This window comes from Macaca thibetana, chromosome 2 (genome assembly GCF_024542745.1).
Source record: "Macaca thibetana thibetana isolate TM-01 chromosome 2, ASM2454274v1, whole genome shotgun sequence".
In the NCBI taxonomy this organism is placed as follows: Eukaryota; Metazoa; Chordata; class Mammalia; order Primates; family Cercopithecidae; genus Macaca; species Macaca thibetana.
In genome coordinates, this window is record NC_065579.1 from 37,779,955 (window position 1) to 37,802,888 (window position 22,934).

Below are 22,934 nucleotides of genomic sequence, written 5' to 3' on the forward strand. Positions count from 1 at the left end.
TCTGTGTGGGAAGATACTGTGGTAAGAACACATCTAGAGTGATGTTAGTTCTGGGATCCTATTTCAAGAAGGACATTGTCTGCAAAGTGCCTGTCCAGAAGAGAGCAACTTGCTTGTGGAGCAGTGGCAAGTTCTGATCTGCTATCAAAGAGACTTGGAAATGCCATTGTTCAGTGCTGCAGACACCCAGGCAGGGACATGGAAGTCATCATCCAGTGTAATGGCATTATGGCGAAAGAAAGATGTTGTTGGCTTCATGAGATTAAATGGCACCGTCAAGTGAAATATCAAAGTAGGCCAGATTTATTCATTGTAAGTGCACTGCTTCCTCACTAGAGCTGTCCAGCAAAGAGGCAGTCTGCCTTGCAGGGAGGTGTGAGTTCTCTGTTCCTATTCAAGCAGAGACTAGAGAGCTGTCAGTAAAGGATGCTAGAGAGAAGATTTCTGCTTTAGAGAGGATGTTGGATGAAATTACACCCAGAAACATGTCTAGTTCCAAGATTCCACGCCCAGTTTCTGGATTCTGGGTGGTGCCTGTATTTCAGAATTGCAAGGGACACAGCATCCAGCCCAGAAGAAATCACCTCGGGAACCAAAGTACAGGTCAGGTGTGTCCCTGGAGGAAGGAGACAGACTAGCAATTTTGGCTCCCTCTTCTGGAGGGTAACCAGAGCATTAGTCACTGAGAAGAGTAAATGAAGACTTATTGGGAGAGGAGGAAAGCCTCCTTGGTACTAAAGGTGGCTGAGTTTACAGTGGGGGCTTATTAAATGGCAAATAAATTTTATGAGCTAGATTCACCCATGTGTCTGCTGTTGGCTCTAAGCCAGAGACTCAAGAAACTATGTGAACTCTTTTGGTCCTGAGATCATCAGCTTTTTCCCTCAGCTTCCCAACAACTCCTCAGTGACCCAGAATCAGTGGGCCTTGCTGGGAAGTACCTGCCTGTCCCGGTCATTGATACCCACAAAGCAGAGAGATGTTAAGCTTTTTTTCTGAAATACTTTCCTCAAGAGGAAGCAGCTGTGGTCTACTTTTCTTCTTTGGGAGATAGATGTTCAGCAATAACTGGTTTTTGGAGCAAATCCCAAAAATGTGGTAAAACCCCCAAACACAACGTGTCAGGAAGGTCCTCCTCCCACCCACTGCTTTTCCAGCCTGCCTTGTCTGCCCTGAGGGTCCTCTCCTGGATTCTTCCTCAAGCACTGGCTGGGCACCCATGATCCCTGCTCTCATGGAAAAAGACGACCACCCATTGTCCTGGTCTTAACCCTCAGAGGTAGCTGGGGCAAACTATTTCTAGTGCTCTTCAGCCTTCACTAGTAGGTTTACTCCAAGAAACTGCCCAGTCTCCAGCCTTTCAGCTACGACCCATGTGCCTCCCAAACCCACAACTCCAGTTCCACTCTTCTGACTCTGTTTTCAGTTCGAGTTTTCTGACCAGCTTCTAAGCACCTGCATATTTCATTTGTACATCCAAAGTCTAAAACCATATGTGCCAGCACCTCTTACAATAGGATTTCTTTCCAAAAGTCCTTCACCTGGTTAATAGTGCCATGTGATTCCAGAAGTCTTGGCATTGACTTGGATTCATCTTGTCCCTCCCTAATTCCCCACGTCTGACTGCTCATCAACTGCAGCCACTTCTTCCTTTGAAATTTGTCTTGTCTCTTCTGCTGTTCTTGTTGCAGCACTCCAGTTGAAAACTCTATTATCTTACACCTGAATTAGCATTAAATAACAACCTCATAGCTATTTTTCCAACCTCCAGCCCCTTCCCCACACTACCTGCAAATGCTGCAGCTTGCCAGCAAAATGAGCCCCCCAATGCCCCACTTTCAGTACATCCATCCCCTGCTGATGGAACCATTGTCAGCTCTGTGTGTCCCATGACATCAATCCTAATGCCTCTATTGGTAACCAAGGCCTTCTCATGCTTCTGACTATCACTGATTCCCTCCACATTCAAGCTGGTGTCACTCTCCCCACTCATGCACTCCCAGGGCTCCGTTAGCTGTGGCTCACGACACTCCAGGCTTCGCCTTTTCCAGTACAATGCGATGTGCACTTGTTCTTTCAGGCTCAAGCTGAGTTCTGGTGTTTTCAGGATTCTGACCCTGAAGACTGGCACCCATAGCCTCTGCCTTTTCTGGTCTCTGCAGCACTTGCAACCCATTTCCAGATGTGGGCTCCTGATCTAAGACTATCCAGCACCGTTCTCCAGTTATTTCATATCTTGATTGCCTAAAGAACCTTGTGAACTTTGTTTTGCCAATAGCTTCCACAGTTCTTAGCACAGTGCTGGTTTGGAGTCCTAATTAGTGTTGAGGAAAAGGGATGATCAACATACTGAGGCAGAAGATTGGATGAAGTCCCTGTATGTAAAGATCTCCAAACACGTAAAACCCCTTGTGCTTAAATATCTGAACCAAATTTAGGGGAGTCACAAAAATGACATCGTTTGCCTTGAATCCAGAATAAAGAACAAAAAGCCACACTTTCTCATGGGCCTGTTCAAACCTGCTGGGACACAAAAATATTAATGACTAAACACAGCCTAATGCGCTACCTCTGAAACCATACTGTGGAATTCTAGGCATCCTCCACCAGCTTGGAAGTGCCAGGTTTGTCCTGGCAACCCTGGAGCCATGTGGGTATTCGTGGTCTCCACCAAGATGTCTATGGTATTGATTTTGTACTTCCTGAATGCACAGGAGGCCTGGATAGAAGCATTCACTCCTCTCCCTCCAGCTTTCAATCCCCAAATATCACCTACTGTTTAAAATGGCTCTTTCCAGCCCTCTTCTGCTCTTCCCTGAGACCCTGGCACTTGTAAAGGGTCTCCCCCACTTTTCAGATACACTCTACATGTCTGCGACATCCCCAGAGACATGTCCCAGCCTTTTCACTTTTGAGAGCATCCTCATCTACTGATGCGGGACTTTGACAATGGTCAGAAGTTTCTTCTGCTTCAAGAACTACTCCATTCCATGCAACAAGGTTCTGGACAGTGGCTAAATCATTTCTACCCAAACCTAATATATTTAAAGGCTTGGTTCATGTTTAAGATTTGGTAATTCTCCTGAGACTATGGTCCTTTTAGGCTGTAGTTTATCTTAACTATAGCATAAGTGAATTTTTAGGTCAAAGAACACAGATGTCTGCAAATCAGATCTTTAATCGAAATTAATAAATTAAAAGAACACAAAATTAAAGATTTTTCTTGAGGTACTAATAATCAGCAGTTTAATCCATACATAACATTTTTGTGCCACAGGTATGTAACCTATGATGAAAATAATTGGAAACTATAAAATATAAATACGTTAACAATATTTATATTAGCAATAATGATAATATAAAGCATAGTACAGATTACTATAAAATGCTTTACGTTATAGGGATATATTACATCTGATATTATTGTTACCGCCACTAATAATATTTCCCCAACACTCACAAATCTGAGAACGTTTTCTGAGCCCTGTCTCTAAATGTTTGGCTGTGCCCGACTCTGTAGCTGACTTGAATTCCTTGTTCACTGTCTGATGATTCATTGCACTAAACACCATTTTCCTGATAATTAAAAACTGCTCACTGGCAAGTGGGAGCAGGAACAGGCTGATGGAGGATTTATGCAGAAACACAAAATGAGCCAAAAGACAAATGACCTGTTCTGCCTAGCTAAAGACTTTTTTTCCCCTCATCATCTAAGATTTGGAAAGGCTAACTGTACTGTAGGAGAAAGGTCTAGGAAGATATGTCATTCTGAGATGAGGTGGATGCAGGGGGAGCCCTTACGTGCTGGGTTGAGAGTGCTCAACCAAGTCACTCTCCCGATTTAGAGCACAGACTACTGCCTCCCGCAGAGGAGCAACACCAAAGCCGCTTTCTCAGCCCACCCTATCAGACCTTAGGGGAAAGTCATTGAGTTTGAACCATTTGTTAGACCAATGATTCACTTTTTCAGTTTCTCTTCTTCAATGTGACAATGCTTTCCTCAATTTCAGAGAAAATGAGTACTGAGTCTAATGGTTGCATAAATGCAGCCATTAAGATGTTCTAAATTGACATTGCATCACTACTCCAGGCAGTCTACTTGGCTTCTGGTGAAAGACCTCAGTGACACCAAAGCCCATGGCCCCAGAACAGCAGCTGCGACATCACGTATGTGTGTGCACACACACGCACACACATGCTTCTTAATTCTACAAGCTAGCAAAGCAGCACACCTCTCTTCATCAGTAAAGTGCACCCATCTTCACAGTGCAGACTTTGTTCCATTTGTGTGTACTTATTTGCACCTTCCTGGCCCAAAAGAATCCTGGCATCATTAAGAGATGAGCCCTTTCCCTTCTGGGAATAGCTCCTTCCTTGAACTGATTGGGGCCAATATCTGTAAAACTCATTAACTCAGAATCCTTTCCCATTCATCCTTATGTATGTCTTTACTTGCAAACCATTCATTACCGCATATTCTAGATTGTTTAATTAGTTTCCATGGAAGAGTTCCTGTAGGACAGCTTAGCATACATCGTTCAAAAGCCTTTGATCTAAAATAACAAGGTAGTTATTTTTAAAGTAACTAATATAACCCTAAGCGGCTTACAACCCCCACTGCCCACCCTCCGCTTGCTTCCTCTTCCTACCTCCCCAAACACTTCCTAGAACAATTTACTGATGATATAACAAGTCTATCAGTCAGTGAGTCATCACTGTACATCAGGCACTGTGCTAGGTATGTCATCAGCAATATGTTCTTTAATCTCACAGCCACCTTGGAGGAAACCATGCTAAGAGATGTGTGCCGACTTGTCACATTACACAGGGCTAGTAAAAGGTTTGGGGGTCCTGACCTTACCTTTGGGTCCTAGCATCTGGGCTCTTTACCTCCTCTCATCACAGCACACAATCTGGGAGAAGTCACAGCTTGTTGACACTGACCTGCTGTCCCTTTTGCATTCTGAGTGCATCTGTTGCTGCCAGTCGCACATCAGCTGGCTTCCACCTGCGGCATCAGTGTTGCTTTGCCTGACTGCTTTCCCTGGCCCTGGAGCGTCCCCCGCCCACCCGTACAACAGGCCAAGCAGCCCCTGACCAATTGTGTGGAAATATCACAGCTCCCTCGACCCCAAGGTGGGCCAACTCTGAAGCATGTGCTAACCTAGACATTGTTTAGATGTAAATCTCAGGGGAATTAGGCCTGCTCAATGACCCACATGGTCGGTGGCTTGAGAACCCACCTCTTACAGGCTACCTTCCTTTCTCTATCTTACTTCCTTTCTCATCTCAGGTACTTCTTCGGATCACCACCCAGATAAGCCACTTACTTTCAAAAATCTTGCCTCTAGGGCTGCTTCTGGGGGAACCCAAGGTAAGATGGGGGTGGCCTGGAGATGCTGACCGGGGTTCTCTATATGCTTCCAATCTGGTTTATCTGTTCTTACTCTTCACTTGTTCTTTATAACAAGTGAGAAAGGCCTGGCACCCCCATCTCTGTTTTTCTCTTTGTCCACTGTTATGAAAGCAGAAGTCTCTTCCTACATACACACATCCCTCATATCCCATCCTAGGGACTAGAATATTCTACATAAAAGTGAGGATCTCTCAATTTGCTTTGTCCACATTTCAGTCTCTATATTCCCAAGTCAGTGTCCTCTCAAAGCTTTCAAGGAGCCTTCTGGAATGATGTGAACAACCCTAAAACAAGTGACTGGGAATAACTCATCTTTCAGAAAAAAACTGTTCCTCTGGGCAGGACACCCGGCCCTCCTTATCTTAAAAAATAATCCCTTCAGGCCAGGCACGGTGGCTCACGCCTGTAATCCCAGCACTTTAGGAGGCCGAGGCAGGTGGATCACGAGGTCAGGAGTTCAAGACCAGCCTGGCCAAGAGAGTGAAACCCCATCTCTACTAGAAATACAAAAATTAGCCAGGTGTGGTGGTGCACGCCTGTAATCCCAGCTACTGAAGAGGCTGAGGCAGAAGAATCGCTTGAACCCAGGAGGCAGAGGTTGCAGTGAGCCGAGATCACACCACTGCACTCCAGCCTGGGTGACAGAGCAAGACTCTGTCTCAAAAAATAAATAAATAAATAAAAATTAAAATAAAAATTTCCCTCAATGATTTGCTGTATCTTCCGTCTTCATTTGGATTACACTCTAGTATTTCCATTCCTTGCCTGAATTGGTGACCAAGCAACACCAGTTTTGGGGGAGCTATAGAGCCATCAGAAGATTTTTGGATGGAAAATGTCAAAACTAGAGCTGGGGGTCACCAGGGAACAAGCTGCAGTGGTGAGGGGTGGGGGACATGAAGAGGAGGGAGGTGCTAAAATGGAGCTCGTGAAACCTGAGGCCTAACCTCAGCCTTGCGCCCCAGTCCCTGCACCCTGCAGGGTGGCTTTTTTAGGCCTGCTTGCCCCTGCTGACCTGACTGTTTCTTGAATGAGACAGCAGTACCTGGCGGGGAAAGCCCCTACTCTTCCCAAGGCCGTGATACCAGACCATGTCATTTGACCTTCGAAGCCTCAGCCTTTCCACCACCCACCACCATGTAAACAATTCCTGTACTTTGCCTAATGACATATCAAACGTGTTGAAAAATTACATTGTGAATGAATGCATTTGTTTCTTGGGTTCCATTTCCTTTTTTTGTTCCCTCTCCTCTACTTTTTGAATGTATTTTTTCTGCAGTGACAATTCTCTACTTTGTCCCCATGCACACCTATTTATCTTGCCACTGTATATATCAGTGACAAGGTCTATATTCCTTTATGTATTTCTCATTCACCATTTTATTTGTTTTTCATACTTCAGTGTGTCCGAAGGCATGAAGATTCAATCACCATTTTTCTTTCATACCACCTCATTTTTTTCTATGTAGACTTTGCTCTTTTCTCTATTAGTGTTTTCTAAGTTTTTCTCTTCACATTTTCTTTTCTGGTATACCGTCTTGGCACTTCCATCTCCAGGTTTTTCTAACAGCAATTTCTTTCTTTGTAAAAAAAAATCCATCCTCATCCCTCTTACAGCCCTGCACCACAGCCGTCAGTTATAACCTTAACAGTGGCCTCCACTCAGGAAAGTTGTCAAGTTGATAAATATTGATATCTACCCTACCATTTTACCACCACTTTTCTGCTAATGCATTTGGTTGGCATCAATCAGCTTCCTTGCCTTCTGTGAGCGCCCGGTGTGGAAACTGGTCCTGATCTGTCACTTATAAGTAATCTGCTCCACATTTCATCAAAAGCTCAAAAAAAAAAGAAGAAAATATGGAGGAGAAGTAGAGGACAGAGAATCAGTCTAGAATGACCCAGAAGGAAGGGAGACGGGGAAGCCCAGCAAGAGGAAGAGAGGCAGAGAAAGGTTGCAGCCTGGTGTGTAAGAGAGCTCCTCCCAGGAATGCCCTTAGTGTTGAGGACATCAGCAGTTCTGAATGACAGCTGTGTCCTCTTTGGGATGTTAACCCTGCTTATCTCCTCCAACAAGGCTCCCCCGGGATGAAGATCTACATTGACCCCTTCACTTATGAGGATCCCAACGAAGCTGTCCGGGAGTTCGCCAAGGAGATTGATGTATCTTTCGTGAAAATTGAAGAGGTCATCGGAGCAGGTATGGCTCTTCCCTGTCTTATTTCTGTTCTCCTGGTGTCCAAACATCTTCTTTCCACCACCTAGATGGTCTCTTTTAATATGAAAGACCCCATTAGGAGGAGAGCTTCTATCTTCTTTCTCCTCAGAAGATGAGTCTGAACTATCTACGTGTGTATCTAGGACAGAGAGAAAATATCACTTGGGATCTTTGGGGACCTTGACCATGGTGGCCAGGCTTGTCTGTTGTTGCAGAAAAGTCAGCTGCAGTTTTATAGATTCAGAAATAACTCTGGAAATGGACCACCAAATGCAGATAAGGAGAGAGACAGAAGGTACTTAGTTGAGAAGGCTTTGAAAGAAATCTACATTTTTAGTATTCCACTTACTAACAATGATATCTCAATGCCTTAAAGTCAAGATATCTTGCCATACTGTAAGTTCTCCATTTCCTATGTACATGAATTTGAAGACAGACCATGATGAGTAGAAGAGAGACCACTGTTTCCAGAATAAAGTCAACCTATAGCCTTTTTTTTTTTTTTTTACAAAAAGTCTACGGTATAGCTGGTAACAACACAAGACAAATTTCATTCTCAAGAAATGTATGTGCCCTCATCCACCTTCCTGCACTGGAATAGAAACCCAGCCCAGCGTGAAACTCACTGCCTGAGATGCTCTCAGGAAATCATACCTAAGACTGATCTAGAATTTTCATCTTCCTTTAATGGGCTAGTAGTTGAGTCAATTTGGTAATGGACCTAGCCTTATTAATGTAAATCAGATAAAACATCTCAAAATATCATTAAAAGAAATCTCATTCCTGTGTCTTATAAACCTTCTTAAAAGATGTGTTAAATTTGTTTATTTTCTTCTATAACGTTCTTCTTCTTTTCTTCCTCTTCAGTTCTTGTTAGCCATGGTCCAAGCTCTCTTCACTAATATGCTGTCATCTTTTTTAGGTTCTTGGATCTAGAAGTGCTTTATTCATATCATTATTGGGAAAGCCATAGAATTGCCTCTCTCAGTAATATTTTAACTCAATAAAATATGTTTAGTCAAAGTCTTACAGCTACTTCATATATTATCTTTAGGGGGAATGTCACCATCCTTCTGTTCACTGCTCTCTTAATGTACTCAGGGGTCAAAAAGCCATCTGTGAAATTGGAAGTCACATTTGAGATTCTGCCCCATTAGGCCGCCATCTTCCTGCTCTGGTTTCCCTCTTGAATAACTTTGTCCTCACACTTCTTTCAGCATATGTGTGGTGGGTGCTGGGAAATGACACACCACCTGCTCCTGCCAACCCTTCAGGAGTTTCAGTTGGGTCACCAGACTCAGATCCACATGAGTTTATACATATTTCCCATTGACTTTTACATTAAGAGTGTTACTGAGCCACGACTTTCACTTCTGTGCAAATAATTTTCTCTTCCCGTTTAGATGCTGACATATTTAAGGATCATGCCTTGGAAGGCTGGGTACCAGATGAACTGGATAACTCTTAAGGGCTCAGATTTCTCCAGTAAACATCAAAGAGTGTTTTAGGAGGGACAGGCTTTCAGTCCTGCACTCTGTTTGCTTGTGTTATTAATTGTTGTTATGGCTTGTGGTAATGGTGTTAGTGACTTTAATGTTGTTATTTATGTCATGTGCTTAGAGCGATGTGTTCTGGACTGTATTTCATCCCAGAGAGCACACATCAGCCCCACCCCCGCCTGCCTTTGTCAGAGGAGGAGTAAAGAGCCTTCTCACTTTATGACCCTCCTGGATAGTTACAATTTGGGGTGAGCTCACCAGCTGCTGGATGCCCGTAAAAGGATAATTGATAGTTCTGCCCCATCCTTCACCTCCATTTGTGTGTAGCATTTGCCAGTGCTGCCATGTTTGTGCATTCTGGTCAGAGAAGGTTCAGTCCTCTCCATGACTCACGTGGTATTGGGGAGAAATTATGCATTTAGTAGTTTCTATGATGCCCAGTAGCATGGCATAAAGACCTCTTCCCAGTTACTGCTGACCACTCTCTAGGAGAGACCCATCTCCTTGTAATTCAGAATATCCCAGAGTGAATCCCTGTGGATATTAACTTACTGTGCATAACTTTATGCAATTTTAACAGAATACACTCCTGCAGGGAACCAATTTTTTCCCAGGTCCTTTTCTCCTCTGTCATCATTCTCATTTCCCTCATACCCTGCCCCACTGAGGCTGACTCTTCAGTGCTAAAAGAGCTGGCGTGGAGGTCAAATTGTTTCAAAAGTAAGGAATATGTTAAGGTAAGATTTATGCCATGTAACTGGCAATGTTTCTCTTAGTCACTTGAAATACTTGAAGCAGGGCGAAACTTGGGTTGCAAAATGGCAACAAAACATGAAAAAAAGAACCAGAAGTTCTTTATTCTTCCTTTATTTTTTTCTCTCCCTCCCTCCTTCCTCTCTCCCTCCCCTTCTTCCCTCAGGCTTTTACTGAATACTTCTTATTTGCTGGATGTGGAGTTCCAGAGGCGAATAAACAGACTCAGAGGTCTGACAGATTTAGTGGGAAAAAATCAGGCCAGTAACGGTTAATTATTCCACACCATCCACACAGGCATGTATTATGCAAAGTGTGGGGCCAGCACAGAGCAGCATCCAGCTTGCTGTTCTAGGAGGGGCTGGGCATGTCAGGAAGGCTCTGCAAAGAATGACCTCTGGCCTGAGTCTTCAAGGATAAACACTAGTAGAAAAAGTAAGTTTTCATGAGGCATGTGAGAAAATGAGATAGTGACAGAGAGGAAAACTAAATGATTTAAGAAGGATAATGAATATGACCTCCCAGCAGTGGACATGCTGTGCTGGACAGCCTGCGGTAGCTTGCAAGAGCCAATTATGCACATCTGTTTCTAGCCCCATGTTCAGAGACATCATTTTTGTAGCTTGACATCGCCATAGTAGAAGTATTTACACCGTGGGAATGGGCAAATGCTACAAATCCTGAGCCTGCCCTCTATTTGTCCCTCTGTTCCTTCCTTCCTTCCTTCCTTCCTTCCTTCCTTCCTTCCTTCCTTCCTTCCTTCCTTCCTTCCTTCTTTCTCTTTCTTTCTCTCTTTCTCTCTTTTTTTCTCTCTCTTTCTTTCTTTCTCTTTCTCTCTCTCTCTCTCCCTTTCTTTCTCTTTTTTTTTTTTTTTTTTTTGAGACGGAGTCTCACTCTGTCGCCCAGGCTGGAGTGCAGTGGCGTGATCTCCACTCCCTGCAAGCTCCACCGCCTCCCAGGTTCACGCCATTCTCTTACCTTAGCCTCCTGAGAAGCTGGGACTACAGGCGCCCACCACCATGCCCGGCTAATTTTTTTTTGTATTTTTAGTAGAGATGGGGTTTCACCATGTTTGCCAGGATGGTCTCGATCTCCTGACCTCGTGATCCACCCGCCTCAGCCTCCCAAAGTGCTGGGATTACAGGCGTGAGTCACCACGCCCAGCCCTTTCTTTCTCCTTGACAGCAATCATAATGGGAGTATTTACACTATGGGAATTGGCAAATGCTACAAATCATGAGCCCCTCCCTCCCTCCCTCCCTCCCTCCCTCCCTTCCTTCCTTCCTTCCTCCCTCCCTCCATCCCTCCCTCCCTTCTTTCCTTCCTTCCTTCCTTCTTTTCTTTCTTTCTTTCTCTCTTTCTCTCTTTCTTTCTTTCTTTCTCTTTCTCTTTCTCTTTCTCTCTTTCTTCCTTTGTTTCTTCTTGACATCAATCATAGTGGGAGTGTTTACACTATGGGAATTGGCAAATGCTACAAATCATGAGCCCCTTCCTTCCTTTCTTCCTTCGTTCCTTCCTTCCTTCCTTCCTCCCTCCCTTCCTTCTTTCCTTCCTCCCTCCCTTCCTTCCTTCTTTCCTTCCTCCCTCCCTCCCTCCCTTCCTTTCCTCCCTGCCTCCCTCCCTTCTTCCTTCCTTCCTGGAGAGCTGGTAGTTGAACATTTATAAGCACACCCCCACCCTCCAGACTGTGTAAAGTTATTTCAAAGAGGTTGCAGAAGAACCACCCTGCACCTACTAAATATAGAGCCAGAGGAGAAGGCTATGTTTGTTGCAGGAGGGATTATGTTTAGAGTTCAGAAAGAATTTTATTCAATAAACATTGTTTCTGTGTATGTGACTGGAGGGGGCGGGGGATGCTGGAAAAATACACTCAATGCCTAACAAGTCCTGCCATGCAGGGGTTATTGTCTAAAGTGCAGACATTCAGTGCCACTCAGTGAGAGGAAGGCAGTGATTTAGAGCTCAGAGGAGGGCTCTGAGAATGTGTAGCCCTGGAGATGGGAGAGAAGGCTTGATGGCAGGAGAGGACTCAGGGAAGAGGGAACAAAGTGGCCCCTGAGGTTGTGAAGGCTTTGGATGGACTGACATTGTATGTCACATCCTGAGAACAAGGGGAAAGAAAGTTGCTGGGGAGGGATTTCCTGTGGTTAAGTATTGAATACTAAATCTGGAGAATCAGGCCAAGATCTAGAGATCCAGAGGCTGCTATATGAATTTTATCCCATAGAAAATAGGTTTCATAGCAGGGTGGGTGAAAGGACCAACGTTCTAGTGAGCCGAATCCTATAAATGCTCTGCTTGGATTGGACTGGAAGAGGGGGATGGGAAAGAATGGGTAAAACCTTGGAGGTTGTGGGGTTTTGTTTAGATGGTACAGAGAGGCTTTGAGATGGTTGATGCTAGGATCGAGGCTGCATTTAAGTGACTAAACTTATCCAAACTGGGGTATACCCAAATGAATGTGATGAATGGAGTGACCAGTGGGCTTGGTGCCTGGAGTTGATGGGGAGTGGTAGCATGGAGGCTGTGATCAGAAATGAGGGGCCTCAGGTTAAGGGAGAGGAAGGCTGCCTGGCACCCAGGGTGTGGGGAGTGGCAGTTGTGCATGTGAGTGAAGACCCATGGAGGACAATTAAGAAACTGTGAGGCTGAAGAGTTGCATCAACTGCCAAAGTTTCTCCTAAAGTTGTTGCAAATGTTGATCAAAGAAATAAAAATATATTGTGAGCCAGGTGTGATGCCACCCAAGAAGACAATAATAAATCATTAATTATTAAGTAATCATTTGTTTAATGTCCATCTTTCCTCACAAGGCTCAAAGTTCTGTGGGAGCAAAGGAGTGTATGTGTTTTGTTGGTCTGGTACCTGCCTAGTGCATGGCTTAATTAAATATTTGTTATATATGGCAAATGAAAGTAGGTTCTTGGTGGGAGAACATGGCAGTGTTAAAAATCTGGAGAACTAGATAGTGTTTGGGAGAATGAAGAGAGACTGGAGAGGTGGCATGAGATCATGAATCATCTGATGCTCTGAAAGTGGCCCAGTGGAGTGAAGGAAAGCTGACCCTTCCTCTTCTCACTGCAGATAATGAGAGTAATTGAAGTATCTTTACAGAGGGCAGCAGGTTACCTTGATATGTTCAGAGAATATCAGCTTATTGTTACCATGAGTCTGACTATCAGACGTCATCTCATAGGTCAACTCCAATGTATTTGTTAATTCTGGTCAGTTTGATCAGTAGACTTGCCCAGAACATGAGTCAGGGCTCTACAGCTTGAATGGCACTCCTGGGTTGTGCAGTGTGAAACCCGTATAACTGTATGCAACAGCCTAAGCATGACTACGTAGGTAAAGGTGTCACCAGAAGTTGTTGCCATTTGTATTTTCATTAATAAATACGTTCTCCTCTGACTCTAGCAGCTATTGATTCAACATTTCCAGGAATGGATGATTGTCTAGAAGAAGGAAGCCTGCAGTGAAAGGGCTGTGTGAGAATAGCTGGGATGAGGGAATGTGTGATATGTGTGGATGGGGATGGAGTCATCTGTGAGGCCAACAAAGGCCCAGGTTTCCTTGGAGATGATTTGGCAGAAAGGTCACTAGCAAGTTTGAGAGTCCTGGGGTAATTCAGCGTGCAGATAGGCAGCATGAGGGTAGCTCCACGTTGAATAGGAGTTACGGCAAGAAGCATTTCTAGGAGAGGAAATCATAGACATGTCTTCAGGAACATAGTCAAAGTAGCTAGCATCTCTTGAACACTCACCGTGTGTCTGACAGTACTCTACATCCTTCACAAGCATGTGTCTCATTTAACTCTCTTATTACTCTGTGAGTTAGAGCATATGTATGTGTACACATGTATATTTTCTTGCAACTAGTAAGGAAATCAACATTCAGAGGATAGCTTGCCGAAGGTTGTGCTGCCAGTTAAGTTTATGGTAGAGCTAGAATTTAAACCCAGCTAGAGCTGATCTAGATCCGGAGAATGTAACCCTCACATGAATGTAACCCTTGGGCTGTTGCATATAGTTACAGAGTGGCTAGTTGCTGTGGAAAAGAGCGGCTCAGTATACAGAGGCATTGCTTCTGATGGCAGTTTGGAATACCCATTGCTTCGGTCTAGCAGTTTGGAATACTCAAGCCTCTTTTTTGGGAATTGTGATACTGTGCTAGAATTCATTATTACTCTATTGTGATGCTACAAAGACTGTCCCACATGCCCTGGAGACAGCATGGTCCTCATAGAATACCTTGGTCCTGTCTTGTGGTTCTCTTCTTCTAAGTGTGATCAATTATCAGCATTAGGAAGTACAACAAGGACTGAGACATTTAGCATCTTTAATTATAAGTGCTTGCTTATGAAAATAAGCTAATTACATATAAAATATAGATGTACGTATGTGTGTGAAGATATATACACACATATGTGATATATAGGTATGCAGTTGTCTAACAACTATAAAAACTTACAAGAAAAGAGAAAACCATTTTCCCTCCCTCCCTGGATATTAGGTATTGTGAATACCATGGCTGTCAAGCAGGTTCCATCTCATGTGCCAACTCAGAGGTCTGGTGATGAGTATCTGAGGAGCTCTGGTGAAAGGCTGACGATGGTTGTGATCAACTAATAATGTCTGTCCTCTGTGCAGGGTCAGGAAGTGGTAGAGTGTGTACCATGGTTCTGCTCTCCCTGGTTTAGCCATAACTCATTTATCTTGCACAGGCTAGTGTGTTAAAACTTGCTTGAAATCATGCTTTAAAACCTAGTTTAAATGTATTCTTTAAAAATTCCATTTCTGGTGTAAGCTTGAATTAGTAACTAGTAGCTCCGCTTTCCTTTTTTTTCCCCCAAGGCAGTTTTTGACTTCAGAATGCTGCTTTTTTTAAAAAAGTGCAATTCTGTGTAGATTTGAGCTGTGCACAACCAGCAGCTACTGCTTGAAATATCTGCTGGTAGGTGAATGTTTCGTTTTCAAAAATTGAGAATTCTTTTCTTCTGATTTTACATATAATATTGAGGCATTTAATGCTGCTGAACCACTTTTTCTCTCTTCCTCATTTTGTCAAGGAAGGTAGGAAAGAGGAATTGGCAAGGAGCTGAAACTTGTACGGAATAATTTCAGCAGCTCTCTGGGAGGAAACGCATAGGAACTGGTTAAATTACCCTCAGCTGACAGACTTGAGGGCCAGGTTCTCAAACAGATGAAGCAGGCATTAGAATCACATGGAGGCTGCTAAAACCCAGGTCACAGGCCCCACCTACTGAGCTTCTGATGCTGTGGGTCTAGGTGGGTTTTGGAAAAGTGCATTTTCTAACAAGTTCCTAGGTGATACTGATGCTACTGGTCAAGAACCACAGTTCGAGAACCACTGCTGAGCCCTTCGGCCACTAGACTGGCCTACAGCTGGATCTGGGTCCTAACCAAATAGATGTTTGGCTATAGGAGAGGACCCAATGTCAGCCACAAAGATATGTGCCAATCAAAGTCCAGTCGGACCAAAATTAGGCTGGCCGCATTTACTGTCAGTAAAGAATGTGTGTGAAAAGAATCAACCACAACCACTCCCCAGCACAATCGTTACCTTTAAGTGTCTGTCTTAAATATAATGTTAATTCTTGAATTGCTAGAAATATTTTCTAGGTATTATGAATTTTTATTAAAAATGAAAACGTTATGGCCATGATTTGGAGCTCATGTAAAAGGAAGCTCTTTAGAGTTCAGATGATGGCGAATCGAAGTAGCATAGACATCAAGTCCTGGCCCTAATTGCAGGAAAATTATCAAAAAGCAAAAATAGTTTCTTGTAGATACTATATTAAACTGAAGTCAAAGATCACAGGCAACAGCAATTTCTTAGATTGTAAGTGACACACAATCTTGATTTCCTGTTTGTTATTAATAATAGCAATACGCCCATTGACTCCCACCTCTTCATAAGGCTGTAGGCTGTGGTGTGCTCAAGGGCCAGAAGCCCAGACTTTAGCATCCTAGGCTTACCTGAAGACACCCTCCATGCTCAGGCACCTGGCAGGGAAACTTCACCATGTCCCCTGGCAGAAAGCTCTGATGTGTCTTAGATCAGTCACCATAAGTCTCAAAAGGCTACCGAAACCTACTTTTCCTCTCTTTTCTCTTCCGGTGAGACCCCCCGCTCTGCACTCTCCCTCCCGACTACCTACTTCTGTTTTGTCTTTTTAAAACAGGACTGGCCTGGTGGCTCATGCCTGTAATCCCAGCACTTTGGGAGGCTGAGGCAGGCAGATCACCCGAGGTCCAGAGTTCAAGACCAGCCTGGTCAACATGGAGAAACCCTGTCTCTACTAAAAATACAAAAATTAGGAGTGGTGGCGCAAGCCTGTAATCCCAGCTACTTGGGAGGCTGAGGCAGGAGAATCACTTGAACCCGGGAAGTGGAGGTGACAGTGAGCCAAGATCACATCACTGTACTCCAGCCTGGGCAACAGAGTGAGACTGTCTAAAAAATCAATAAATAAATAAAGGCCAGGCATGATGGTTCACACCTGTAATCCCAGGATTTTTGGGGGCCTGAGGTGGGCAGATCACGAGGTCAGGAGTTCAAGACCAGCCTGGCCAACATCGTGAACCGCCGTCTCTACTAAAAATGTAAAAATTAATCGGGCGTGGTGGTGGGAGGCTGAGGCAGGAGAATTGCTTGAACCTGGAAGGCTGAGATTGCAGTGAGTCGAGATCATGCCACTGCAATCCAGCCTGGGCGACACAGCAAGTCTCTGTCTCAAAAAATAAATAAATAAATAAATAAATAAATAAATAACCACCCACAAGTGTTTCAAACGGTTTGTAGTTTACAAAGCACTTTCTCCTAGACTTCTCCCAACACCCTGTTAGTAAGGCAAGACAGTTGGTCACTTCTTTTTATTGTATAGCAATGAGAAAGCTAAGTTCTGGAGAAATGAAGGGCCCGCCAACATCCAATGTCTCAGGTGTGGTTTGGGTATAGACATGGAGCTTCTTCCTCCACTCACTACCAATTTTCCCCCCAGCTGCACTCAGGGCGCTACTTAATTACAGGGGAGAACATAATCTCCTAGTGAGGATTAGATATTAAGTGACATCCTTTGTAGTTGGTGCTTTGAAAACCTCCCGGCTTGGAGAATATGAAGACATTTCTTTGCCAGACAGAAAAGGAGTTCTTTTTATAGAATTTCCATTCTTTAAGTCACTGCAGAGCAGATTTCTGAGAGCAGTGACACCATGACCACGAAGGTAACCAATCACAGAGGCCACCATGCCCTACCCAAAGAAGGCATGTTTCTATTTTATAATTTTTAAAAACTGTATGAGTTTTTAGACTTGAAGACCAGTCACACAGATTAAAAATTAAATAACATTTCCCAATTAGGAAAGTAGTTTGATTCATACTGTCCTATACATCTTCATTGATTTCTTCCTTCCTTCTTTTCTTCTTTCTCTCCTCTCACATTTATTAAGTCCACACTATGTGCCAGGCCCTGTGCAGTATGAGGCAGCCTATATGTGTGCTTTGCTTTCAAAAGTATTCAGAAGTACAGAGATAAATTTCAGGAATGCCATGGCTTTTGGCAGTTCACTAATTCATTTGAAAAGTGCTTGGATGGTTTAAGCCTATGGTTTTCAGCCTGAGCGGCATGTCAGTATCACTGGGCAGCCAGGCCTGGCTTCATGGACCTGTGACCGGTGCATTTGCACAGGGCCCGATGTTCAGAAGGACCTGCACTTGGTTTATTTCTCTGTGGTTGGTCACATTTTTGAACAAGGAGTCCTGCACTTTTACTTGGCACCATGCTCTGCAAATTATGTAGCCAATCCTTTGGGCAGCTTTTAAATATGTCAATGTGCAGGCTGTACCCAGACCAATTCGTCAGAATCTCTGAGGTAAGGCCCAGGCCTCTGGACTCTGTAAGTCTCTTCAGGTGATTCCAGTGGGCAGCCAGCTTTGAGAACCACTGAGGTAGAACAGAACTTCTCAACTGGAGTCTTCTTGTGTGTTGTGGAGGACGTCAGATTTACTTGGAGCACTTTTCCAAACTCCACACGTTGATATATAGAAACTGATAAATACACTGACTTCCAAATATTCTGATGCCACCCAGCTCCCAGGCAGGAGGCTTACATAAAGGACATCTGCCTATGAAACAGTATCACTTCTTTTGCTCTCACCTGGATATTGAGTTGCTGTGATAGTCACTCTGTATGACTTGTTTGGACCTGCATATTTGGGGCATGATAGTCCCTGAACTATAACTTCATATCTATGTAGCTTTATTCCCCATGGCCCTGCTAACTGAAACATAGCTATCTAGAGGCAGTATGGCAGGAAGAGATGGGTATGGACAACAACCCTGGCTGTGACTCCCACCTGTGTGATTGGGACATGTTTTCCTAGTGCCTCAGTTTCCTTATTATTTAAATGGCCATAGTAATACCTACCTCCCAGGAGTGTTGTGAAGATTGAATAAGTCATACAAAGTGCCTAGCACAGTTCCTGGCACATAGTAGGTGGTTAATAAATACATGTTTGTGTACTGTCTCCTCCACAAAGAAATATTAACACATCTTTACCCTCAACTATCAACTCTGGCTTTTTTCTAAAAGAAAATAGAGCCCATTATTATGGCAACAAGGAAGAAATAGTAACTAATATTCTTCCATTAGTATACTTATCAAATATGTAATTTGTGTTAATTTAGCTCATAGTTATATATATATAGCATACATATATGCTATATATGCTACGTATCTACATGCATACATATATACGTTACATATATACATGCATACATATATCTAGACACATATATACATACATCCACATATATATACACACACTTATATACACACACATGTATGTGACAGGTCTGTATTGTCTAGTACTTTTCTTTAAATTTTACTCATTTTAAATACTAAATAAGCTATTGTAGTGTTTGTCTATGGAAGATGATGCTGCAGTAAATATATTTTAACATACAAATTCAAATACTGGTACTTCTACTTCTGGATAAACCAGAGATAAGAATCTTCAGCAGTTCGTAACCCAAGAGTGAGCAAGGCAAAAGCCAAACATATAATAATAAATATGATACAACAACTTTTACTGGCATGTCTGCTATGTGCCAAGCACCACAGTGGAGTGGATGTGCAAGCTACAAAGATGCATGAGACTTGGTCTGACCTCCAGCAGTTCACCAAAAGAGCATATGATTCAATGTGAAAACCAGTGTTGCAGCCAGGTGCAGTGGTGCATACCTGTAGTCCCACCTACTTGGGAGGCTGAGGCAAGATGATTGCTTAGCCCAGGAGCTCACGTATAGCATGAGCAACATAGTGAGACCCCGTCTCAAAAAAAAAAAAAGAAATAGAGGAAGGAAGGAAGGAAAGGAGGGAGAGAGGGAGGGAGGGAGATGGGAGGGAGAGAGAGAAAGGGAGGAAGGATGGGAGGAACGAAAAAGAACAGCCCCCCAAAACAAATAGTGTTATAAATGATATTTATCTGAGTGTTAGGTCCATGTTGAAATCTTCCTAATGGTGCTTAACCAACCTCTACTCCAGCCCCAGTTTCTATCAAGTTCTGTTGACTCTGGAGCAGTTTTTCATAATAGTCCTTTCATACAGCTTCCTTCCAATCTTTTTTTTGCAGCAAGAAAACAAAAGGAACTCCCAAATGAATCACAGGAGCAATGTTAACTTGCCTTTCTAATATGGCGAGTAATTTCTCTGATTGCTCAGTTTGCTCCAACATTTTCTTCCAGAATCGGAAAGTGAGAGAGAAAGTTTTCCCAGCAGAAAGCCATGTTTCTTTTGCTGCTCTTACAAGTAGACACTTAACTGCTTCACATGAAAGAATTGGAAGTTACCAAGCCAAATTAAATAATAAAATAACTTTTGAAAGCATGTTAAACAGGATTCAACAGTTTTTTTTTTTTTTAAGGCAGCTATGAAGTAGTGTCACCATAATTGTTTTTACTGTTGGTGACTTTACTGTGAAAATGTTTCAATGTTGTGGCATGCATGGAGGTGTGCAGCTCATGCCTGTTTAGAGAAATAACTTGCTATTCATCTGCCAAAAGTGCAGTTAGCTGATAGCCTCCAGCTGCAGCCCCTTCAGGGTCGACCCCGGCTTTCCTGCAGAGGCCCAGCTCTTCCCAGCAGCCCCCAGCCAGTGACTGAGCATGGCAGGGATGTGAGGGCCGGGCTGCTTCTGCAGTGAGAACTCTGCTCTGGCTCTCCCTTTTGGGTTAGCTGGGATTTCATCAGGTCTGCGTGGTGATCTTGGGCTGTCTGCCCAATCCTGCTTCCTCTCACTTTTGTCTTTCACAAGTGAACCTCTTCCCTTCCTAACTCCTCAGTGTCTGTTTTCTGGGGCACTCAGTAAACACAAATGCTCTCCCAGCAGTGTAGGAACATAAACAGTATACATCTCATTCAGAGGGCCAAGGTATCTGAACATGTCCCCTATCCCCTGAACGTTCTTGCACCAGGATCTGCTCAAAATGAATCATGATCCTGCCAAAGTGAAACTGACTCTTTCATTTCTATTATTCAGCTGGGACACAATGGAAAAATTAAATGTGGGGAGAAACAAACTCATATATATTCTGAAATTCCACTTTAGTTACCCAAACTCTTTCTAAGTATCAAGGTAAGGCATGTACTTTAGTAATCCTTTTGTGTTTGCCATGAACTGGTCACAGCCAAAACAATATAGTTACAATGAGAGAAGACTGTTTCAATTCCCACCACTTTAATCACAATTCCACTTGGAGCACCATTGTTCTCCATTAGATGCCTTCCCTCTTGGTTCCACAGACTGAGAAGGAAGAGGATATTAATGGCATTTTTGCTGTTGCAGGGGAGTTTGGAGAAGTGTACAAGGGGCGTTTGAAACTGCCAGGCAAGAGGGAAATCTATGTGGCCATCAAGACCCTGAAGGCAGGGTACTCGGAGAAGCAGCGTCGGGACTTCCTGAGTGAGGCAAGCATCATGGGCCAGTTCGACCATCCCAACATCATTCGCCTGGAGGGTGTGGTCACCAAGAGTCGGCCTGTCATGATCATCACAGAGTTCATGGAGAATGGTGCATTGGATTCTTTCCTCAGGGTAAGAGCAACTCAGGGGTTTGATGACGCACTTGGATGCAGGCGAATGGTGGCTGGGGAGAGGGGTTCCATGAGTACAACCTACCATTCAGGAATCGCCTGATCCAGTGTGAATGGGCATTGGAGATGTTAGCAGAGATTTGTTGCTGAAAGAAGAGAACAAAACAGTGCTTGTGGGATCCTCAGGAGGAGGATGGCATGGAGTAGGGCATTGACAAATGCTTGTTGGATGAATAAAATGAATAGAGAGGGGCAAAGAATGGCCATTGGCATCTGCATGAATCACAGAGATTGAAGAGACTTTTGGCTGCTGTATAGCCCTGTGTGATTCATGCAGACAGCCGTGGCCATCTCTGCCTTTCACCAGCACAGCCACCCTCCCAGACTGCTCTGCATTTACAGGTTCATTTACAAGGCTGTGTCACAAGCATCCATGGGTATTTCTGTGGTTGGTGAAGATTCCCAACCAACTTGCAGCAGAAGTAGGGAGTTGCTGAAGGCCTTTGGCTGGGAGACCTGTAAAAGATCATTGTCAGAATATGCCCAAAGTAGAGCCAGGCCCACAGTGAAACCGTTTTCATTTCCGTAGGCTATCACTGAGCACCTAGATGAAGGGTGAGTGAGAATGGCCATGATGCTGATATCTGGGGAGTGGAAGCTGATAGCTTCAGCCAGGAAGCAGAAACTGAGAGCAGAGGGTCCAGTGGGCAGCATCAAAGAATGGGCAGAGCCTTCTGAGCAGGAACTTCAGGGTGATACCCAGTAGCTGGCTACATTGCCAAAGCAACCAAACAATAGCTGTGGCTGCAGATTAAATGGTCAGTCATGGACACATTGCTGGGATCACTGCTCTGGCCAGGCCCTATTCTGGATGTTGTGCCTATAGAGATAAAGGAAACCTTGCTCTAATGCTACATAACAAATCATCCCCAAGACCTCAGTGCCTTAGCACAACAACAATTTCTTTAGATCATGAATCTGCAATTTGGGCAAGGTTTGGGAGGGACATCTCTGATCCATGTGGAGTCAGTTGCAGTAGCTCAAGGGCTGAGGCTTAGAATTGTCTGAAGCCTCCTTCATTCATATATTAGGTGATCAATGCTGAGTGTCAGCTGCCACCTTTCTAGGTGGCCTGCTTGGACTGCCTTAGAGCAAGCTGGGTCTCAAGAAAAAGCATCCCAAGAGAAGAATGGGCAATCTGTGTTACTTTTGTGACCCAGGCTAGGAAGCCACATAGTGTCATTTCCAACATAGTGACAGGCCCAGATACAAGGGGAGAAAACAGGCCCCACATTTTGATGAAGGGACATCAACTCAATGTCTTCTTACACATGATAGCTGGGAGCTTTTGTTATGTTCATCTTAGAGAGTACCGCCTGCCACCAATGTAGTCCCTACTCCTGCTAGTGCCCAATGCTTCTAGCAATCATTTGCCTATCTTATACTTTTTCCCCCATGAGTTAAGTACAGATGTAGTAAGTGGAGAAGTTCTTAAATCTCCCTGGAGAATCTAGGGGAGGCTTCAAAGAGGGGGAAGAATTTATCTGAGATTAGAGAAGAGGAATTTGTCAGACAAGCAAGAAGCAGGCAGGTAGGCTGATGGAACAGCAAAAATAGTGTATATGAAGGCCAGAGTAAGTGTGGACCTGTTTGGTAATTTATCAACCCCTACATGGTAGCTCCAGCACTCAGAAACAGAGCTTAGGGGCTGTAGTGTGGAAGGGTAGCTGGGGCACTTGTCTAGAAGCACACTGCTGAAGCTACCTTTGTACAACAGGAACATGCTTTTTGCCCAGTCTGGGTCACTAGGCAGTAGTGGCGTTTGTTTTTCTGGGGGTGCAGGGGTGGGGAACAACTGATGTAGATTATTGGGCCCGTGCACCTTCCCTAGGACAGCCTCCTTGAGGGTATGGGGTCATGCTTTGTATTTGG

The 22,934-nt window shown here is 44.0% G+C and overlaps 2 protein-coding genes across 2 annotated transcripts in view; one reads left to right on the forward strand and one right to left on the reverse strand.

Annotated features, from left to right (window-relative positions):
* The window catches only part of ANAPC13 (anaphase promoting complex subunit 13), a 1,014,760-nt gene that overhangs the window by 680,843 nt on the left and 310,983 nt on the right, over window positions 1-22,934 (reverse strand). The window lies entirely within an intron of this gene.
* EPHB1 (EPH receptor B1) overlaps window positions 1-22,934 on the forward strand; it is a 456,164-nt gene that overhangs the window by 371,644 nt on the left and 61,586 nt on the right. The window contains exons 10-11 of the mRNA XM_050779594.1: window positions 7,494-7,616; window positions 20,756-21,003. Coding sequence (XP_050635551.1) covers window positions 7,494-7,616; window positions 20,756-21,003 — 371 coding nt within the window. The remainder of the gene's footprint in view (window positions 1-7,493; window positions 7,617-20,755; window positions 21,004-22,934) is intronic.